The sequence below is a fragment of the Pholis gunnellus genome (assembly GCF_910591455.1).
Source record: "Pholis gunnellus genome assembly, chromosome: 9".
NCBI lineage: Eukaryota > Metazoa > Chordata > Actinopteri > Perciformes > Pholidae > Pholis > Pholis gunnellus.
The window spans coordinates 903,608-926,163 of record NC_136535.1 but is presented as its reverse complement, the minus strand read 5'-3'; the positions used below and the strand labels follow the sequence as shown (position 1 = coordinate 926,163).

At 40.5% G+C, this 22,556-nt stretch overlaps 1 protein-coding gene across 1 annotated transcript in view; it reads left to right on the top strand.

Annotated features, from left to right (window-relative positions):
• The window catches only part of fat3a (FAT atypical cadherin 3a), a gene marked incomplete at its 5' end in the record, with an annotated part of 122,394 nt that extends 100,055 nt beyond the window's left edge, over positions 1-22,339 (top strand). The window contains 10 exons of the mRNA XM_079166666.1: positions 6,021-6,155; positions 6,330-6,484; positions 7,094-7,333; positions 8,137-8,383; positions 12,353-12,506; positions 13,724-14,433; positions 15,411-15,524; positions 17,292-17,351; positions 18,619-18,654; positions 21,510-22,339. Of these exons, the coding sequence (XP_079022792.1) occupies positions 6,021-6,155; positions 6,330-6,484; positions 7,094-7,333; positions 8,137-8,383; positions 12,353-12,506; positions 13,724-14,433; positions 15,411-15,524; positions 17,292-17,351; positions 18,619-18,654; positions 21,510-22,129 (2,471 nt within the window). The 3' untranslated portion in view covers positions 22,130-22,339. The remainder of the gene's footprint in view (positions 1-6,020; positions 6,156-6,329; positions 6,485-7,093; positions 7,334-8,136; positions 8,384-12,352; positions 12,507-13,723; positions 14,434-15,410; positions 15,525-17,291; positions 17,352-18,618; positions 18,655-21,509) is intronic.
• Between the last annotated feature and the right edge of the window lie 217 nt (positions 22,340-22,556).

Here is a 22,556-nt window from a genome sequence, read left to right as displayed (position 1 = left end):
TTATAGTCACCTCCGCTGCCTCCTACCAGCGCCTTCACAGCTACTTCATACTGTCTGGACCAGCAGGGAAAACTTTGCTTTTCCTCTCCGGCAAAGGGCGGTGGAAGTTCAATCCTGACATTGCTGGCGAACGGCCGATCTCCGCGCCGCCCACTGTAGCCCAGCAGGTCGTCATCGAATGTCAACATTCTGTCATTTGTTTTGTTGTTTTTTGTTTTCACTCTCTGTGCTTACTATGGCGATGCAACATGAGATGGCCCCACACAGACGGATCTCCGACTCGTGCTAGCTGAACACTGTACACAGTTAAGCTAAGCGGGTGTTAGCAGTTAGCTACGTTAGCTAACTAGCTCAAACTTCGGTGAACTGTCTTCTTCACTTAGGTCTTCACTGGGTCTTTTCAGTAGGAAAGCAATCCCACCGCTGCCACTAATGTAGCTGAGGGTTTATGTTGCGCATATACATGAGGATAATAATAATATAAGAACCACAAGCTCCGTATTCAGCGCCAAGATGGCAGCGACTTTAATTCAACTCACAAACTCCTTCACCCCCTCTCTCCTTCCGTCTACTCCTTCACAATAAAAGCACAAACACATATACAGGAACCCTGCTTCTGAACATACTCAACATAATAGTTTACAAATGTAACATGTAACATTAGATTATTTAACTAAAATGTTTAATTGTGATTAATCGCATGATTTTCTGCGATTAATGGCATTGTTATGCGCAAAGTTCAATAATTTATTCAAAAGTAGTGTATCGCGCACTTTTATTTTAAAAGCACTCCTATATGAACAAAAGTGCATTAACATTTAGTTTGCAAACACTTTAAACAAATAAGGTGCTTTTTGACAGCAGTATTCTCTTTACACACTGTGACAGAACGCTGGAGACTGTGCGCGATGCAGGGGACGTGTTCAAAAGGCAGATGTCTCGCAGCAGCGATCATATTTCTTGCACTATATCTCAGTGTGCTGACTTTATGTGAAACGTTCCACTGCTGTGCAACATGCATACAATGTTCCGCACACGTTTCATCAAAATGTCTGTCTTCTGTTTTCACGACAGTCAGAGCATGTGAATGCAGCTCTACTGTTCATCAATATAATGCTGTAACTCTGAGATGATGATGATGATGGTTACCCAGCGATGTCCAGTGAGAGCAAAAGCTGGTGCACGTTGTAACGCCGTCGCTTTTGTAGTCCTCTTCTTTTCATACTCGTGTATTCTTCTTGTGATGGTGCGTCTTGAGGGAGGCTCATACGTGCCGTCATTCATTGCGATCCTAAGAACGTTCCTCAGATTGACATCTTCCACAATACTAATCAGCTGCAGTTTGTATCCACTTCTCTGTGGCATTTGTTAGCTTGTCTTGCATTTGTTTATCTATACTTCTCCCACACGCTGCATCAACATAGTCTGAAGACTTCCTCCACCATTTGTTTGGGTGATTTGCTGGCATCAACCAGCAAATCAAATATATATATATATATATATATATATATATTAGTGCTGGGCAAGTTAACGCGTTAATTAATTAACGCAGACAATTATTTTATCGCGCGTTAACGCATTTTTTTGTATTCATTATTAAACGGACATTTTTAACACAAGAATCGGGCAACGAGCGGTGAACTGCTGTGTTTGTGTGGCGTCACTTCCGTCTCTTCCTGCTGCTGCCGCTCTCCCCCCCCCACCGGGTGACACGCCCGGTCCGGAACCGTCGGTCCCTCCTGTCTCACACACACACGTACACGCGCACGCACGCGCACGCACGCGCGCGATCGTCTCGTTTCAGGATCGTAACAATATCAAAATGCATATTGTCGTGATTTTAAATAAACATATAAAGCACGTAAGAACAAACTGCTGTTAACTGCAACTCTTTATTAGCATAACTTCCACATGCACGTTACTGCCATGGTACAGACTACAGGTTCCATGCTTCACATACATTCCCCTGGGTCCTAAGCCCTTCCAAGTACAGTTCCTTATCACCCTCTATGTACCAACGTACATAACAAACACCACACATATTACAGTAATCAGCGTTGCATATGTGTCTGACCAAAATACCAAAAAAAGCAAAAAATAAATGATTCATTTAAATATTTTTTTTAGAGTTTTTAAAAATTAATCGCAGAACAATCGTGCAATTAATCGCGATTAAAAATGTTAATCGTTGCCCAGCACTAATATATGGGTCAATGACATGACGTGCATATTTTTGTGTCCGAGTCCACTATTTCCTTTTAAAATAATTGTATCAATTCATGACATATATCATTTCATTCTATAAAACCTATCCAGTTGTGATACATTTTCAGTACAATCAAATAATATATATTATTTTATGTTTTGGCACCTCAAGCCCTGAAAATGTCAGGCAATGCACCTGTCCTAGCAGATGAACAGACTAAGAAAACTATTAAAAAAAGGTATGTAAATGATTATAAAGTCAAAATAAAATACTATGGCATGCTTTTATTGTTGAAACGATTCAAATAAACCAATTTTTTACAAATACCAATAGTTTTAAGCTGTTGCGATAATTTAAAAACTTTTGTCCAGCAATTTGAATGTTCTCTAATGTCAGGGTGGCACAACTGTAAATATGGGACTTTTATTATGAAATTAAAGTGCAAAACAGTAAACAGGATATTGCATCATCAAGAGGACCTCAATTGACCTTTATAGCAGAGTGAAAATGTTTTTATATCTCTTTTGAATATTGATTAAAACAGCTACTTTCAACTTATAGGTAGAGCAGTTCACTTTCCATGTCGGGTGGTACAACCAATGTAAAACTAGAAAAATGTTATTTTATCATAAATGTCTTTATTCTATTTAAAATGTATATGTATGAAATTGTTAGCAAGAACAAAAGCTAACGCTAGTGTCCTAGTAGATGCCTGTTTAATTTAAAATAAGTTGCAAATGTCAGGTGGAGCAACCAGTCAATCAGGTGGTGCAACTGCAAAGTGTCACTTTATGATATTATATTTAAAGCTCTAACATTATATTAAAAAAAATTCAAAATTTGAACAGTGTTAAGTTAATTAAAGATATTATACACTTTCAAACTATTTTGATGATATTAATGAATATTTTTTAACTATTAAGGACGCCACTGTCAAGTAAAGCAAAATCAGCACGACACAGGGAGCAGACAGCAGGTCCTGTGTGGAGCGTGTGCAGAACGCTGCTACGATGAGGTAGAAGCTGCAACAGCCAGGGCGGAAGTGACTGTGATTTTGCCTATTCCAGTTATGTGCTAAACATGATTACTATGAAATATTTACTACTTTTACTTCAAAAGAGACTTTTACTTCAAAAGAGAAATAAAAATGCAAATTTTCTGCATATTTCCTGTGATTACTAATATTGTCAGGTTGCACAACTGATAAATGTCATGGTGGTGTGACTAGTTAAAATATTAATTTAAAGCAATAAATAATAGGTTAAAGTGAATTTTTGTTTGCTTAATATGATGTGAAGAACTATTGTATTGAATGTATTCATTTGTATATTTGTATTATTATGTTTAAATGTCAAAAATTTCAGTTTGAATAAATATTAGGAAAATATATATTTTTTTATTAATATGTGGTTGCGCCACCTGACATTTTATAGCCTGTCAAGTTAAAAAATACTTTAAAAAACTATTTAAAACACTATGAAAAGTTGGTTCACAACTTAGCCTTGTTTCACCACATTGTTCCGGACACAAAAATATGCATTACATCCATTTTGAAGATCATTTTAAAAATGACCTTTTTAGAAGCCTTATTTGTCAATGACCCATATATATATATATATATATATATATATATATATATATATGTATAAAATGCACGGCCCGCCACTGATATATATGTATGTATATATATCAGTGGCGGGCCGTGCATTTTATACATACATATATACAGGACTGTCTCAGAAAATTAGAATATTGTGATAAAGTTCTTTATTTTGTGTAATGCAATTTAAAAAAACAAAAATGTCATGCATTCTGGATTCATTACAAATCAACTGAAATATTGCAAGCCTTTTATTCTTTTAATATTGCTGATTATGGCTTACAGCTTAAGAAAACTCAAATATCCTATCTCTAAATATTAGAATATCATGAAAAAGTATACTAGTAGGGTATTCAACTAATCACTTGAATCTTCTAATTAACTCGAAACACCTGCAAGGGTTTCCTGAGCCTTGAAAAACACTCAGCTTGGTTCAGTAAACTAAATCACTCGTATGGGGATTATCACAATATTCAAATTTTCTGAGACAGTCCTGTATATATGTATGTATAAAATGCACGGCCCGCCACTGATATATATGTATATATATATCAGTGGCGGGCCGTGCATTTTATACCTGGTCCTTCTGTGCTGTCCTATGAGCCATCTCCTAATAACCTCATTATGACATCACAGCTATGGTTATTTGTTTCTAGGGGTGTAATAATACACGTATTCGTATTAAACCGTTCGGTACGAGGCTTACGAAACCGAACAATATGTTCGAATAATACTAGTGCATTTGGAAAATGCAGAAGCTTAAATTGTGGGAAATATAATGTTTTTGGTGGACTGCACTCATGTAGGAGACACCGGACTGTGTGACCTCTGAACCCGGAACAATAACAAAAAACAGCTGATGCAGTGGCACTGCACGTGTCTTCAGGGAGGCTAAGCGGGGAAACAACAGCCCGAACGGATTCAATTGTCAGGACAATAACCCCGCGCATGACGGGATGCTTCGTAAGTAACGGCCAATGCATATAGTCCAAATCAATGTAATTAACATAATGACAAGAACAAACTCACAAGAACCAGTCACATATATTTATATGACAAAGCAACAAATCAATCCAGAAACGCTGCAGCGCTAGAGCACGAGCCATTGATATTATTCATAAAAATGACATGATAGACAAATGAACACAGTAGATACGCTACTGCAGATATAAAAACACAAAAGCAGTTCACTAACCACAGCTGCTGTTCACTTAAGACAAAGTCCATCCTCCTTTCTTTGTTAACAAAGAGTTTAAATCCGTGGTTGTACAGAACATCGGTACGGTTCCAGTTTTTCTGGAAATGTCCTTCTCCAGCAATCCATTTCTCCTCCTTCAGCCATTGAGTGTTAAAAAAACACAGCTAGGTAAAAAAAAAGAATCTACACCAAGCTAAACGCTAAAAATGTCATAACTTCTCTTACATGTTTTAACTTGAACTCTTACTAAACACTAAGATTTGCTAGTTAGCTTTCTGTTTGTCAAAAGTCACGCTGGCCCACTGACCAATCACGGCGCACATTAATGCAGACGTACTTAGGAGGCTACCTGAGTACCACTGGCACGTCAAAGAATACGCCCAACATGTCAAACTAAAGATCTGATTGGTTGAAAACTATGACGATCAACAATATCGTCCCCATATACTTTAATCTGCAAAGTCTCTCTAGAGGACATCGGGCCTCTCTCCTTACATAGAGACATAGGGGCTGAATCTGATTGGATAAAAGCTCTCCTTAAAACAAGCTGTGCTGGAAGCAGAGCGACTGAGGAAGACAGGAGCTGTGCAATGAGAAAATAAGATAATGGGGAAAAAAATGATCATACATGTAGTGTATTTGTGAAAAATTATTAAATTATAAAATAGCTATAACTTTGTGATTCTGTTTAGGCCAGCAGGGAAGGCTTAGCTGGCCCTGACGGCCCACCACCGATATATGTATGTGTATACATACATATACATGTATGTATATGTATGTATGCATGTATATACATATAGGTGGTGTTTCTCTAAACCACACAGTCAGTTGAGTAAATGGTTCAAATGGTTTATTGATCTATCTATTCATTCAGTTAATTATATTTCAGTGCCGGTTTTCAGATCAATATTACATGTTGATAATGTTTCCTCTGTTTTTCTTTCAGTTCGTGTTCTTTATGGCAGTATGATAAGTGTATTTTCTCTCTGTCCTTGTGTGCGGGCGTGCGTTTACAGATGCCAATTGTGCTGTCCTGTCCGAACAGTGTGAGGACCAGCCGTGTCCAGCAGACATGCAATGTGTTTCAGTTGAGGCCACCAGAGGGCGCTACGCGTGTCAGTGTCCACCAGGCAAACTGGGAGAGTGTGCAGGTGAGTGAGAAAGAGAGGGAACACACTACATATTCAAGTCTGGGTGAATAGTTTTGATGTGTGAAAATAATACTTGCAACAACAACATTTTAATGTGCTTGCGATGTCATGAATACCTGCTCTGGAATGTGATTCATTAACCCATGTGTCTGTTTGTGTGGGGGGCGGGTCCAGGCCATTCGTCTCTGAGTTTCTCAGGAAACAGCTACATCAAGTACAGACTGTCTGAGCGGCTGCAGCCGGAGCTGAAAGTTAGCCTCAGGATCCGAACACTGCAAAGCAGAGGAATCATTATGTACACACACACTGAGCCCTGCACTGTGCTCAAGGTACATACACCAACACACACAGCAACAGCTGCTGCTCGGCTCTTTGTGGGCCCATCCTTTAAAAAACAAACACGTTGACAGAAATATGGTCTCATGCACCATATTAATGTTAAAGTTGTTATGTAATTATAAACTTCTATTTAGTTGTAATGATTAGATATATTTGACAGATATGTCAGACAACTAGACGACTCCTGAGAGATTTAGCAGTTGAAATGTAGACAGGCTAAGTAAAGAAACCCTGTAATAGTATATCAGTAGAACATTAACATTGTTTGATTAGACAGCAGTTTAAAAGATTTGCGATAAAGATCCTTTTGTATACGGTGGATGCCGTTTTGTCATTCGGTATGGTATTAATCAGACATTTTTGTTACTTTTCAGAACACTAACCAAATTCTGCAGTTAACATTTTGGAAAGCTGCAGAATCATGCTCGTTATGCACAGCTGCTAATGGAAGTTTGAATATACACTAGCTATGAAAGTGATCCTAACAAGGGATTTGAACTGTTTGAATGAGACTTCGATAGAAGACAAACAAGACAACTGTCATAAATGAACTGCCTGATTAGATATACTGTACAACATTAAAGCGTGTGTGTGTGTAGCTGGAGGAGGGGAAGCTGTGGTTCCAGCTGGCCTGTGGCCTTGGTGGTGGTGGCGACAGTCCCGACATGTTGGGCATCTCCGGCCGTCGTATCAATGATGGCAGCTGGCACACGGTGGCACTGGAGCTAAATCGCAACTTCAGCAGCCTGGCGCTGGATGACAGCTACGTTGAGCGACGACGTGGACAACCATTCATACAACCGCTTGCTCCGGACAGAACCATCTACTTTGGAGCACTGGTCAGTCAATGAGGAGCTGCAGCTATCACTGAGGTTTCAGATGGTCATATAAGGGAGAACAGCAGCGTGCATACCTACAAATCTAAAAAATAAATTAAAAATGAACATTTGTCAGCTTAAGCTGATAGATGACTTTCTAGTTGAAACGCATCTTTGTTTTCACTTCCAAATAACTGGTTGTGAAACTTGTGAAACTGGTCTGTGGTTGTAATGTCTATGAAAGAAAAAAACAGGTTGTAAAATGCATTTAACACAAATGCATTTTTAGTTTGCAGATAGAAATGCATAGAAACATGCACATTTCTATCTGCAAACTAAAAATGTAGGAGACCATTTACAGCTGTTTCTATTTACCATATGCTTTGCAAATGAAAGATGCGTTTCAGCTAGAATGTGATATTTATTTTTTAGAGCATGTATTACACATTGTGCTTAATAATTATCCAAAGTGGTAGGAGGTAGTTATGCCCTAATATTCCCTAATAATTAGCCTCACTAAAAGGCGTGTGCACTATATAGCCTACAAACTACTAATTCTACCACAGAATTTACACTGAACATTTTGATGAAAGCAATCAACTCCTTTAAAATGGATTTTGAGGAGAAACAAAATCAGTAAAATTGTAAAATGTAATGTTTAGTGAAAGGAAATGCATGACTTACCTGAGATTCCTCACAAATACTGTGTGCCTGTGTTCTTGGTTCATTTTCTTCTCTTCTTGTGAATAGCAGGTGGTCAGTCATCACATCTTGAGGCTGTCTTTGGAAGTTCATGTATTAATCTCTGACCCTTCTCTCCTCAGGTGCAGCACCCCAACTCTCGCAGCCTCGTGGACTCCCAGAAGGACCCGCGGGTGCTTGAGGGTTTCCAGGGCTGCCTAGACTCGGTCATGTTGAACAACAACGAGCTGCCGCTGCAGAACAAACGCTCGCGCTATGCGGAGGTGGTAGGACTGACGGAGCTGAAGCTGGGCTGCATCCTCTATCCTGACGCCTGCCTGCAGCAGCCCTGTCGCAATGGAGCCACCTGCACCAGCCTGCCTTCTGGGGGTGAGGAACAGGAATTATGTGCGCGACGAGATTACATACAAAGTCAATGCAAAGATGCGAATGGACCCGAGGAGATACAAAATCACACTACGCCATTCGCCTCTTTCGCGTTGTTGAAATATTTCAACTCGAGCAAAAAATTCGTGCAACGCTGTGTCTCGAAAGCCTATCAGCACTGAGATTCTCCTCTCATCATCCCTGACGTCCTGCTGTTGAATCAGAAATGGAGGTAAAAGCTCTACGGTACCTCATATTAGTAGAGACCGGACCAAACTGTGTATAAATTAGTGCTGGGCAACCATTACAATTTTTAATCGCATGATTTTTTTGCGATTAATGAAATTGTTATGGCAAAGTTCAATAATGAATTCAAAAGTAGTGTATTGTGCACTTTTATTTTAAAATAAAGTGCGCAATACACTTTTTCAATACACTTTATTTTAAAATAAAGTGTATTTATTTAAAAAATGTTTGAAACAAATAAGGTTATTTTTAACAGCAGTATTCCCTTTACACAGCAGCGATCATATTTCTTGCATCTGTGCTCAGTGTGCTGACTTTATGTGAAACGTTCCACTGCTGTGCAACATGCATACAATGTTCCGCACACGTTTCATCAAAATGTCTGTCTTCTGTCTTCATGACAGTCAGAGCATGTGAATGCAGCTCTACTGTTCATCAATATAATGCTGTAACTCCGAGGTGATGATGGTTACCCAGCGATGTCCAGTAGTCTCCAGTGAGGGCAACAGCTGGTGCACGTTGTAACGCCGTCGCTTTAGTCCTCTCCTTTTCATACAACTCGTGTATTCTTCTTGTGATGGTGCGTATTGAGGCTCATACATGCCGTCATTCATTGTGATCCTAAAGGTGCGTTCACACCAAACGCGACGCAAACGCACCTTGAGAACGTTTCTCAGGCCGACATCTTCCACAACACTAATCGGCTGCAGGTTGTAGCTATCCACTCTGCTGTGTTTATCTATACTTCTCCCACACGCTGCATCCAACGTAGTCTGCCGAAGACTTCCTCCAGCGTTGCCAGTGAGCAACGGACTTTCAAAATAATCATTTTAAAAAAATGCGTCAACGCACGATAAAATAATTGTCGCATAAATTAATGCATTAACGCGATAATAACGCGTTAACTTGCCCAGCACTAGTTTAAATACATTTGTACAAACTATATGGTACAAACAATAACAACGCTGCCGTATGGTGTTATTTTGAGTGTTGATGGAGCAGCTACAATGTTAGCATACTCTAGCACTGATCGAGCTCCATTCAAGTTGTTTGCCTGTCGTCTTGTAGACAGACCTGACTGCATGAATTCAGACTTTAAAAGAAAGTCTGCATCATTATGTAGCTATTTCTACATCCTGTATATCTGTTTATTGCAATTAAATCACAGCAACAAGATGTTGGGTTCCTACAGCTGTATTAAACCTGCTGACATGTGGCTAGCAAGAGACATTGAATACTCGGGATGATCCTCCTCCCTAACATGATATCTGGGACTTCCACAACATGTACAAGGCAGCAATCGTGGTTATTTTAGCCATGATTGATGAAACGATGTCTACATCGGGCTGAATCACTTTTTCAGTCCCCGCACCTGAAAAAGTGATTCAATGGTTTAAAAGAATGTGGTTGTATTATTGGCACATTTTTTTTCTTTGACAATTTAGTCAAAATGTATTGAAAGTGATTATTTTTTTGTTATTTAGAAATAATTGGAATAAGAGTTAAAAGTTGATAAGATAAAGATAAAGAGGTTTTTATTGTCATTGTAGTGATACAACGAAATTTGGTTTGGTAGCCCTCAGCCAAACAATATACAAGATAAAAATACACAAAAAGAATTCAAGAAACCTTACTAAAGATAAAAGTACACAAAAAGAATAGAAACGTTACGAAGTAATAATAAAATAAAGTTTGTGTAAACATTGTTTTGACAGTGCAAACTGTATAAAGTGTATCAGTAAAGTCAGTAGATTGTTCAAACCATGATCAGTGCTCATATGATTGGCTGACATGCCCCTCTTACCTAAAACATCTCTGAACTATGAAACTAAACCTTGATGGCTTAAGAAAGGGAATAATTGATATACAATAGTTTTGTATGTTGTATTTAATAAGTTAAATAATCTGAGGAACGGATCATGAAAGCCTCTGTGGTCTGTGTACACCCTGGGCCCACGGGAGAACCAGAACCAGGACTGAGCAGGGCAGACAGTCAGACCTGCTGCAGTGAGAGTCCAGGTTTCCTTACGGGACTCTGGTGCTCAGAAACTATACCACTGTCATCCACAGGGACCGCCACAATCACACAAAATGAATGTTCCTTATAGTAACTTCTAATGAACCTATTGTTCATGAAATTGTCTCATATCAAATTTGAAATTCATTTATAACACAGATCTGCAGTTTTTATTGTGTGTAGCCTTACTGCTGTACTAAGATTATAAGTACACTGAGTGACCAGAACATAGAAATGATTGTATACTTCAATCAAATCCAGGAATCACTTCTACACTGTGTCTTTTTAAGCCGAGTTTTCTATGAGACTGTATTGTAACTGAAGGAGTAGTTTTGCTCCTCTGTACACAGTATGTCATTTAAGAGGACTAAATATAAAACAAATACAATTAGTGTTTATTAGAGGGCTGGAAGGTGTTTCTATTTTTTGGCTTCTCAGAATACATTCTATTCATTTGACACAAACTTCTATCAAAATTCAACTTTGCTCATAGAATCCCAAACTTGATATGGATAAATACATTTCTAAGATGTTATATCTATTTCTATATTTACTGGTAATTCATTTTTTGACCACATTTGAACATGTCAAACACTCAAAGACTTTCATAACAATAATATATAGTTTGTCAGGTATAAAAATATTGAGTGATTTTAAAGGATCAGGCAGGTGTTGATGAGATCCTGTAAAAAGACCAAAACCAACAATGTATTAGTCTTTCAATACTTTGTGACTTCACTACCCTGTCTGTGTCTCTCAGCCCTTAATCCATTGGTTGGTAAACAGCTCACAAATCTATTGTCTCATTTTTTAAAAGGCTCAGTCATTTTCTAAACAGCTGCTACTTCTAACAAATGTTACTCGGGCAGGAGGAAATAGTGCATTTGGAAACATTTGGTGGTCTATTGAGTATTTCTGGCAGCTGCAGTCAAAATAAACTAGAGTGTGTGTGTTCATGGTGATGAAGGAACTCATTGATCTGTTTTAATGGCGCTTTATGGCTCATAGAAAGAAGAGATATCAAGTTTTGCTACACTCACTAATAGTGGAAGGTTGAGCGGGTCGCCCCTCATCGGTGTGTGAGTGATTAGTTAGTCCTGATGGGTAGGTGGCACCTTAGAGTGGTCGGAAGACTAGAAGAGCGCTACGCAAGTACAAGTCCATTTACCATTTGTAAGGTTCAGCTGTTCTAACAACTCCTGATTCAAGCCAGGCACTTTTCAGACAGAGCATATAAATCCAGACTCCTCTATCACCACTCAAAGAGAGAGAGAAGAGGACATCAAGAGGTTATTAAGGAAGACTTGTGATCAACAGCTGATGATAGAAATCCCCAACTACAGTGTCAGCACAGGTTACAGTAGCAGCAGGCCTTACTAAACACTGCTGGAAGACCTCCCACACGCCACATGTTCCTCATTTACACTGTAATGAGCAAAGCACCGTGGGAATTGCAGCAGCCCAGTGTTGTCATTTGCACAGCGCTGTGGAAATGTCAGTGTTTGACTCAGATGTATTGTGTTCACACAATGAAAAATGCTAATTCCTCAGCGTTTTCTTTTGTGATTTAAAGTCGTGTGTCAGACCCAATCCCTTGAGAGCATGTGTGTGTGTGTGATCTTTTTAAAGGGACGAGTGTGTTTGACTTGTGAACAGTGCACTGACTGCTCTGGATTCTTAATGAAGTGTATCTTCTGTCTGTCTGCCAGGATTCTCATGCAGCTGTCATCCCCTGTACACCGGAGGGCGCTGTGAGATGGAGATAACGGCGTGTGTTCCCAACCCATGTCAGAACGGTGGCATATGTAAGACCATCGGCAACGCCTTCCTCTGCAGCTGCAGGAGGGGCTTCAAGGGTCTGATGTGAGTTCCAGTTCAAACACACAAAGCTGAACTTAAGGACCTTAAAGGATTGATTCACCCACATTCTGAGTAAAATCTATTTTGTTTCATGCCTTTTGGTTTTATTTGTCCAGGTTTGGAAATATCTGTGTCCTTCCCAATACGAAGTTAGATTGTGCTGCTCATTGAAAGAGTCTGGAACTACTTTCTGCAGAAGAAATGATCCAGAGAAACAGAGAGACTGATTCTGGAAAAAGATATAAGTTTAAAAATAATCATGAAATCCCATGAAATGGTAAATGCACTGCGTTTATAAATCATTTTCCGGCCTTAGCGACAACGCAAAGCAGCATTTACCCATTCACACACATACTAAGTGCCACCTGCTCATCAGCAGCCATAAACATTCATACGCACAGCAATTCGGGTTCAGTATCTTGCAGGAGGACACTTTGACATGTAGACAGCAAACCTAACGGCTTTGTTAACTTTGGGCTCTCTAATATAATTTGAAATCGAGGTTTGTGGCTTTGGGGAGTTTGTAATGACTGAGCCACCGATTTGTAAATTAAAAAATCTAAGATCTTTTATAAAACTGGATGGATGAGCAAGTGTCCTTTCCAAAATCAAGAAGTAAACTTTTCATCGACATTATTTGCCCTCTCCCTCACACTCTCTGTAGGTGACTAACAGCAACTTTCAAATAGTCACCGAGAGGCTAAGTAGGGGAGATTAGACTTGCAGACGCGCTGGCTATGAATGATTTCCGGATCCAGTGGTTGAGTTTTGAGTGTTTATTTGTAAACAACAAACGTTGATTCTAGTAATAGTGCGTAATAGCGTGAACTAGCGGTCAACAAAAAATAAGGCTCCCTCTCTCACCCCCTCACCTTCCAATCCTGCAACTAAACCACTGAACAGCTGATATCCCCATTGCTTTCCTCAACACCACGTGACTCAATTACTGGAAGTGACCAAAAAAGGTATACAAAATGACACAGGCCATACCTGGCTCCTACACTCTCTTTAAAATAGTTTAAAGCTAAATTGCACTGGAAACTGCACACAACAGGGACTTCTTCTCCAATCTATCTGCAGTGCATCTCTTACTCTCTCACTCTCTGGCTGTTGTACAGCGATCCATCTGTGAGCAGGTAACTGAGCAGTCACAAGGTATTCATACACTATCATCTCACTCCAGATCTTTCTCCTCTTTCCTCCATCCCTCCATGCTGCAGCTGTGAGGAAGATGTGAACGAATGTGACCGCAGCAATCCAGAGGGTGAGTGTGAGAACGGTGGCGTCTGCGTCAACACTTATGGTTCCTTCTACTGCAACTGCACAGCAGGCTTCGTGGGCCAGCGCTGTGGTCTTCGGCCCGTTGTCGTCCCAGACATGCAGGCCGGTCACACTGTGGTCGGTAAAGAGGAGCTGATCGGAATTGCTGTGGTGCTTTTGGTCATTATCACCCTCATCATCCTCTTCATCGCTTTCCGAAAGAAGGTTTTCCAGAAGAGCTACTCTCGGAACAACCTGTCTCTGGTCCAGGACCCAGCCACTGCAGCACTCCTCAACAAGGCCAACGGTGTTCAATTTAAGACCCTACACTGCACACCAGGAGACCCTCTCAACCTGTACTCTGAGCCGGGGCTGGGGGCCACTGTAGTGGGAGGGGGTGGGATGATGGGACCTCCACAGGTCCCTGTGAGGCCCATGGCATACACGCCCTGTTTCCAAGGAGACCCGCGGTCCACGCTGGAGAAGATGGTGGACGGACGCGGTGTGGAGCATACCGAGATGAGCACCTTTCACCCAGAGTCACCAAGGATCCTGTCAGGAACCACCAGGAGGGGGGTGGTGGTGTGCAGTGTGGCCCCCAACCTGCCGCCAGTGTCGCCCTGTCGCTCAGACTGTGACTCCATACGCAAGAGCCCATGGGATGATGAGGGTGAGTGTGTGTGTGTTACTACCTGCTGATGGGAGAATATACAATTAGAATAAGTTAGAGTTAGTAAATTAGGGACAGTTTTTTGTGTCCTCTAGGGGAGCGTTGGCAGCAGTCTAGCAGCTCTGCGTTGGTATTTGGAAGGCTGCTGAAGTTAAATATTATACTGATTGATAACTACTGATTTATCACATTCATTCAAATGTCTTTGGACAGCTTTGTTCGTTAGGTGCCACTGTGTAACCTTATGTAGTGCAAAATAAAAGTTGTTAAAGCATGGACAGGGTCATCTAAATGAGATGTGGACCAGATACAATTCAGACTTCTTGTTTTAATTAACAAAAGTCAAAATGTAAATAAATTGAGCATGGAAGTTAGAGATGTCCTGATCAAGTTGTTCTGCCCAGTGCTACACCGTGGAAATGAGATAAGATAGAACTCAAAGATTCCTTGTGTTGAAGATCCTCCGTATACAAAGAAAAAGGAATTAAATACATGGCTGAAGACGATATGCAATGCTGCTTAAATACGTCTCTGGTGCATTGAAATAACAGCTGTAACATGCTTCATTTGGGAGAGTAATTACTGAATTCTTCAGAAACAAAGAAGTTAATTGAACATGAGATGAGACCCTTTGAGCTTAGATTATTTTGTTACTAATAAACAATATGGTTCAACATTATGTTTTGTTAATTTATGCATGCCAATGATTAATTTAAAACCCCCCCCCCCCCCCCAGGATGGACAGAAGTGTGATAGATGTCATGTGTACAGAATGAACAATATAGTCAGTCTATATGACAGAAATGAATCATTTAATGAAAGTAGTAAAAGTAGTAGTAGCACTAATACTATTATTAGTGCTACTACTAGTAATAGTAGCAGTATTAGTAACAGAAACGTGACTAATGATAATAATTTGACTAGGTTATATTAGAAGTAGTGGCCTCGTACCTCCTGACGTCCTCCTCTCCCATCAGGTAAGATGGTTGACATGGCAGAAGAAGTAACGTGTTTTTCTGGGAGCAACAAAAGCAGTAACTCTGAGGTCCAATCACTGAGCTCCTTCCAGTCTGACTCCTGTGATGATAACGGTAAGACATACACTTTGCACCTGCAGCAAGAGTGCTTCAGGGTTCTCAGAATACCCCAGTTTCTTGGTGTTTCTTTTCTTTTGAAATGCTTTGTTTGCTAGTGTGTTATTTGGTTCCACTGGGTGTCTCTCTCTTCTCTTCTGTACTCATTAGTATCCATGCAAAACCTGTGTTGTCCTTAAGACTGCCACATGAATATTAAAATAACCTACAATAATTACTTTTTCTGTTTTAAGGCCTAAACTTGATAAAATCTCTGAGAATTCACACCTGGCGACATGTTATATGTATATTTTTTTGCAGTGCCTGTCTAACCATTCTGTCCCCTGAGATTACCTTGAATGTGGATTTAGTGCCACTTCTGAGCACTGCTGAAATGTATTTACCCCCAAAGCGAGGAGAGTACAGTGGAAACTAAATTAGAATGTGTACATTGGCGACAGGTTAGGTTCTGTGTAGTTCTGTGTAGTTCTGTGTAGTTCCAGTAGTAGAAATGGCTGCTAGCTCCTGAGAAGACCTGCCAGTCTAGTCCAGTTAGAAGGTCTCTGAAAGCATTTGAGCAAACAATCAAGTAGCCATTGTTTAATGAATTGACCACACATTCAAAATCTAAATGGTAGATTTATTTTCAAAAAAATCTCAAAACTAAATTTGGAGACAAGATAACTGTTATAGAACAGAACAGAGCAGCACCATCTCAGGCTGTGCAGACTCTTGAATGTATTTTTGAGTTACTTAAACTTTGCTGTGGATATTCATTGTTTCCAGAGGATGAATCTCCTCTGGAATTAACTGATTTTAATCACCCCATGGTCTTTCCTCAGGTCAGATAGGAACTTTAGGTAACCTGAGTTGGGGCGATTTTAGCCAAGGACCTTTTTTATTATTCATTAACACATTAAGATTAGCAGATATGTTGTCTATTCTGTGCAACCACATATTGTGAGTGGAAGTGAGTGTTGCTGCCTCCAAAGGTTTCAGACATTTATGTTTGCATGTATTATCCACTTGCTGTTATTGCTGCAAAATCATGCAGGAATGTAATGTGAAAATGTATATTCAGGAATGAATATACATTTTCACAACTGTAAATCATAATGATATCACAACAGCTTTATTATAAACCTTCTTGAAGAAGCTAAGGGGTATAGACCGCTTCACAGTGTGCTGTTGGTCGTTGTGGCCTTTGTGCTGGAACTGTGTCTTTGATTTTGTGTTTCACTTTCATTGCATCGTCCTGTTCTCACTAGATTTTCTTTGCAAACCATTGTTTTACTTTTCAGAATGATCATCTTTCAAAAACGTTTTTTTTGCCCCTAATCATCAATTGATTAACTTTATGAACAATTAGCCATATAGATACTGTTGCCATATTCATTCCTGTTCTTGTTAAAGTCTGACTGGTGTCACCAGTGTCTGCGCTAAAATGACAAAAAGCAGTGGTGTTGTTGGTTTTTATCGTCTTTATTGTTTTCTTCTCACGTGGTTTTCTTTACATTTGTGAAGGTATTTATCTTTGTTTGGAAGTTTTATTTGCTAATTTAATTTCAACCTAAAGTATCTCCATATACAGTATATGAACAATGTTGTATGCAAATTGCCCCCAAACATCAAAATCAGCAAGAAGTCTTGACTGAGCCGGTCTGCAGACAGGACAGGTAGTGGGCAGCTAGAAGCAGTGCCACAGGTGTGACTAATGCCATGAAGAGCATTTTTCACTTTGGATGACTGTATTTCAAAACTTATCTCCTTTTCTTCCTCCACAAGCCTCCATAGTGACCGTCATTCGACTGGTCAATGATGCAGTCGACACAATCGAAAGTGAAGGTACCATGTCTTCTCCCCTTTGTGTCTCTCCTCTCACTCTTTTGTCTCAGTCTGGTCATCAGAGGTGTCTGCAGTTACTGTAAAGCAAAAAACACTCACTCTGTGTTACGTACTGCATCTTTCAGTAAGTAGACCCTTACATATAAATGAGCTCCCTATATTTAGACAGATTTATATTTATGTTCTCCTTTCTCACAGTGGTTAGTCAGTCCAACTCACTTCAAGTTTAGCTCTTCTTCTTCCATTATTTTTCCATAGAGCAGTGGTTGCTAACCGTGTTTCACTGATGACCTCAGTAAGTGATTTCAATGACGAGTGCCTCCATTTTACTCCCTCAAGTGATGTTAACCTTGAGTGGAGTGTTTGGTCTATGGCGGGTCATGGTTGGCCATCCGTGACACAGGTGGTTTCATTTATTGCTCTTTGTAAAAAGCTTTAACATTACAGTGGGCCTCTATCAATATTCTGTGTTACTTCAGCCTCTACCACTGTACTGGAAAGTAAAACTTGAACACTTTGATATGATTTGAACCATATTAAGACAATGACTTAATATCATACCAGTCTTCATACCAAAAACAACAAACAGGTTGTTTCTCAGTATGGGAGGCAAACCCTTTGTAAGGTCGACCATGCAGCCTCCTCACCATGTTAAATAGTGCACACATGCAAACAAAGTCAATAGAAAGAGGCGTGGTCACAAACAGACGCAGATTTGTTAGAGGTGCATTCATTCTTTGCAAACTTAGGCAAAGATACATCCGCACTAGCTTGAGCAAAAGATTCATGCTTATCCACTGCTCTATGAATGTACTTCATAAACATACAAAGACAAGAGAGAAAAGGACAAAATCCAGAGGGACTTAATAGAAAGAACTGGAGTTCCTAGTGGTGGCTGTGACACACACAGGCAGTCTCTATGACAACTACAGCTCCCATGAGCTCAGATGAGTTGTAGTTGTTGAAAAGTAGCAAAGCAGTCATTGTTTTCTGTGGGTAGAATGATGAGCTGCTTGTTAACACAGTTTCTGATTCAGTTTTCATCTGTTTCTCAGAATCAAAACAGCAGGAAGGACATTTTAGGGGGGAAATGTGAGCTATGATTGAAAATGTTAATAAAACAAAAGCATTTAGAGACTCACCCAAATTCCCATAGCACCTCCAACCTAAATGATCTTTGATCCTGTAAAATGACATTTAGAAAAGCAGACACTCATGATCCAATGCTAAAGGGCTCTATGTTATGTTGTTCTTTCCCGTCTGACAGTGTCAGTTATGGACCAAGGTCAAACCTACAGCAGAGGTGACTACCAGAGCCCCCCCCACCTACCTACCTACCCTCCTACCTACCCTCCTACCTACCCTCCTACCTACCCTCCTACCCTCCTACCTACCCTCCTACCTACCTTCTTCCATCTATCTTTTTCTCTATCTCTATCTATCTGCAGCAAGTAGACAAAATAACAATCACCCAATGAAAATAACTTTGTTAGTGGATTAACAGAATCTACATTTTAAAGCTTAAAAACATGGCTCATATTACGATGTACGTCAATTAGCTGCATTGTTGTCATTTTTTGGTCAAGACAGTCAGTGTATGTTTCGGTGTTCAATACATTGTTGTAGCCTGCTGTCACCAGGGCCTAATGATGAAGATGCTGGTAGATCAGTCTATATAGTATTTGGTCCAGAACGAGATGTCTCAACCAAATTTCCATTAAGTTCCACTTTGTTGACCTGATCTAGTGCCAGCATCAAGTTCAAATGTCCACTTTCACCGTTTGGTTTCATACTGTCAACAGGTGACAGTAATATGTTGAGAAATATAGTATTTCACCAGAAAAAGGCAGGCTAGAAAAATACCTGTAACTGGTTACTTTAAAAATGTTAAATCGGCTTCATCTCATGAGGAAGGAAAATCATTCAACTCAAGGATACACACAAGGCTTTGAGTTTGTTTACAGAAAACTCTGCAGGGCATCATTGGGCCTAAAGCTCCACTCCTCCATCCTTCTGCAGGAAAGCCAATCGCCCCTTAATATCAAATTTGCTGCACCTGCAACTACTCCAAGCAAACAGAAACCAACATCCAACTTCCACCTTGCCCCACCACCGGTAGCATCAAAACACTATCCACAACGCGCCTATAGTCCAGCAGTGACCCCAGATAATCTGCTTGAAAATCAAATCTGGAATCAGCACTTTTCATCTCTTATCTAGACTATCCTGACTGAAATGATTTTGTCTACCCCCTGTATCTTTCTACTTCTCTGTCATTGATTAATTCCACTGCTCATGCCCCTCTCCGGGTCAGAGATTTGTGTGCGTATGTATGATTTGATGTGATTTCCCACCCCTCCCACAGCTTGTTTGCCACTCTTTGTGTTGTGCTGAATTAGCAGCCCAGGGATGTCACTCTACCTCCTCCCCAACAACTGTTTGCCTGCAACTCTCATCTTACTGCATCCCACCATGTCACTTTGTTTGGATTTGTATTTCCAGCTCAGTGATGGTAACCAGTTGTTGCGTGATGAAGTTTTCACAGCCTCAGTCTTACAGCAGTGTGTGTTCTGCTTTCATGCATGGATGTCTTTTTGTTTGATTTGTCATTGCTTCACTCACCATTTGCTCTTAAATGAACTTTGCCTTCAGTTAAATTAATCTGCAGAGTTGTTGGTACATTGTCCTTTTGGTCAGAGGAACCTTTGTGATGAGATACAGCATTTATGCTATGTCAGTAGATTGTTGGCTGCAGTGCTCAATGCTAACACCTTAGCAGACCCCAACTGAGTCCCATTGCAGACAAATAAGAAATGCAAGCTGGCTTTGCTTGGAGGAGACAACCGATGTTTTGTAATGTTAGACTGTCGGATCCTCAAACCACTTCACTTCTTATGCTGCCTTGGGTCAGTCTTCATCAACTTGCAAAGTCAGAAAATCATGTGATGCTCTGTATTTACTATTTCTTTGCATTTTGGTGGACATTTATCATCAGTAGATGCTTCGCTAAAGCGCGACCAATTAAATGTAAGTCATTTACACCAAGCATAATTGGCTGTTGTTTGCAGTTTGAACATGATGAGTTTTGCAGTCGCATATACGTTATAACTTATGATATAATAATAGTAGTTATATGGGCTATTTGAGTGCAACTGTCTGATGGTTGATTTGACAGCACACATTAGTATTACAACCTAGTTTGTCTTCTTCCAAAATGAGCCATATGAGCATTTTCTGATCTGACGCCCCATGGCAGAATGACATATCCAATAATTGTTAGTTAATGCTTTGCAAAACAACCCAAAATAGCCAAAAATGATTCATATGACTGTTGTCTTATCTACCACCGGCTGTAGTTTAGTGAAGTTGATCAGGCACTAAAACACTGTAGATAAAGTTAGGGTACGATTGTGGTCTGCAGTCACCTATGTCACAATTAGACACCCAAATCTTCCACCACAGCCTCCTACCTCTATAACAATATCATACTACTTCTGCTTTTGCTTCTGAGACTGACCAGTCGTTATCTGCAAGACCACAATAGGTCACTTCTCAGGAAAACAAATGTTGAAATTAGAAAGAAAAACACAGCATGTGAGTATTCTGGTAATTGTAGTCTCGCTGCTGCAATGTGACACAGCTACTAAGCTGACGAAATATAAACGTTATCTTTGTATTCATACTACATTTTGAAGTATTTGCATGGAGTTTTTAAGTGGTACAGGGTGCATCGGAACCAACAATCCACTGATAATGATTTTTTTTTATCCCTTTGGTACATTGACCAATAGGAAAATGTACCAGATATTTGAAGTATCCTGTTAACATCCAGAATCCAATGTTGCTGTGTTTTTTGAACCTGTCAACATGGCTTGAGTGCTGCAAGTCTTCATGAACCTCAGCATGCTGTGACACCTGTGACCCCGACCCTCAAAGGCTCCTGTTGTGCATGACACATACCTTTTAAAGACCTAACATGTTTTTGGGAACAGGTTGTGCCTTGTCATGTACCTAACCTTCAACACCTCTGTATTGTTTATATTCCTGGTGCATAATAAGGCATCTCTGCTGCAAAGCTCCACATTGTGGAGACTACTTTGTTGTTGTCTTTTTTCACTGTCTAGATTGTTATTAACCATCTCCTCTTCTACTGTCCAGCATATCACTGGGACACATCTGACTGGATGCCGAGCACCAGGTTGTCAGACATTGAAGAGGCGCCAGGCTATGAGGCAGGTCCTGGCAGTGATGTAGCAGGCTCAGCCCCCCGCCTTGGAGGAAGCACCCGTGAACTGGAGTCAGACTACTACCTGGGAGGCTATGACATTGACAGCGACTACCCCCCTCCCCACGAAGAAGAGTTCTTGAGCCAAGACCAGCTGCCACCTCCGCTGCCCACAGTTGAGGACTATGCTGAGCCCTACACGCCACTGCCCACCAACCCACCAGTCTCCAAAGAAAGCACCCTGAGCTCTGGCAGCACCGGGCGTCCACACTTCCACCCCAGCCAATACTTGCCTCCCCACCAGCTGCCCGTTGGAGAGGCCCCCCACGGGGACTTCAGCTCTTCAATGAGTGGCGTAAGCCCAGGAAATGGGGACACTGATGACTCTGTGTCTCTAAATATGCGACTGTCTGTTGGTGCATCATCAGCCTCGGACATTTCCGCCCCCTGTGGGCTGGATGACTCTGAACATGGCAGCGACTTTAACAGTATGGACGAGCTTCGTCGCGGGGTGACTATCATCACTGACTCACAACAACAGACTGAGGTGTGATTGATTGACCAGTACAGGGATCCTATGGGATGTATAATTGATGAGAAGGAGCCAACCATCGAAGCAGATGAAAGGAGATAGAGTTATTACAGGAAGAAATGCTTTGTCAGCAATGCTAGATACAGCAATGCATTGTTATAGTTTACAACCATAGACTATAACAACGATTTTAGAACCATACATTTTTAACCACATTTCACAACAGGGCTCCCTCCCAAGTCTGTCCAGAAATGGCAATGTTGAGTTTTAGCATGATCGACAAACTCAGTGTGTTGTCCGTCCTGTCCCCGCTGTGCAGATCAATCAAAAGTGTCCTTCCTGTTTCATATAGGGGTCATTTGTAATGTGAAAAGAATGGAATAGAGAATGTGAATGAGAAAGGCTAATCCAAAAGAGATTGAAATGTACAGATGCAGTAGAGAATATT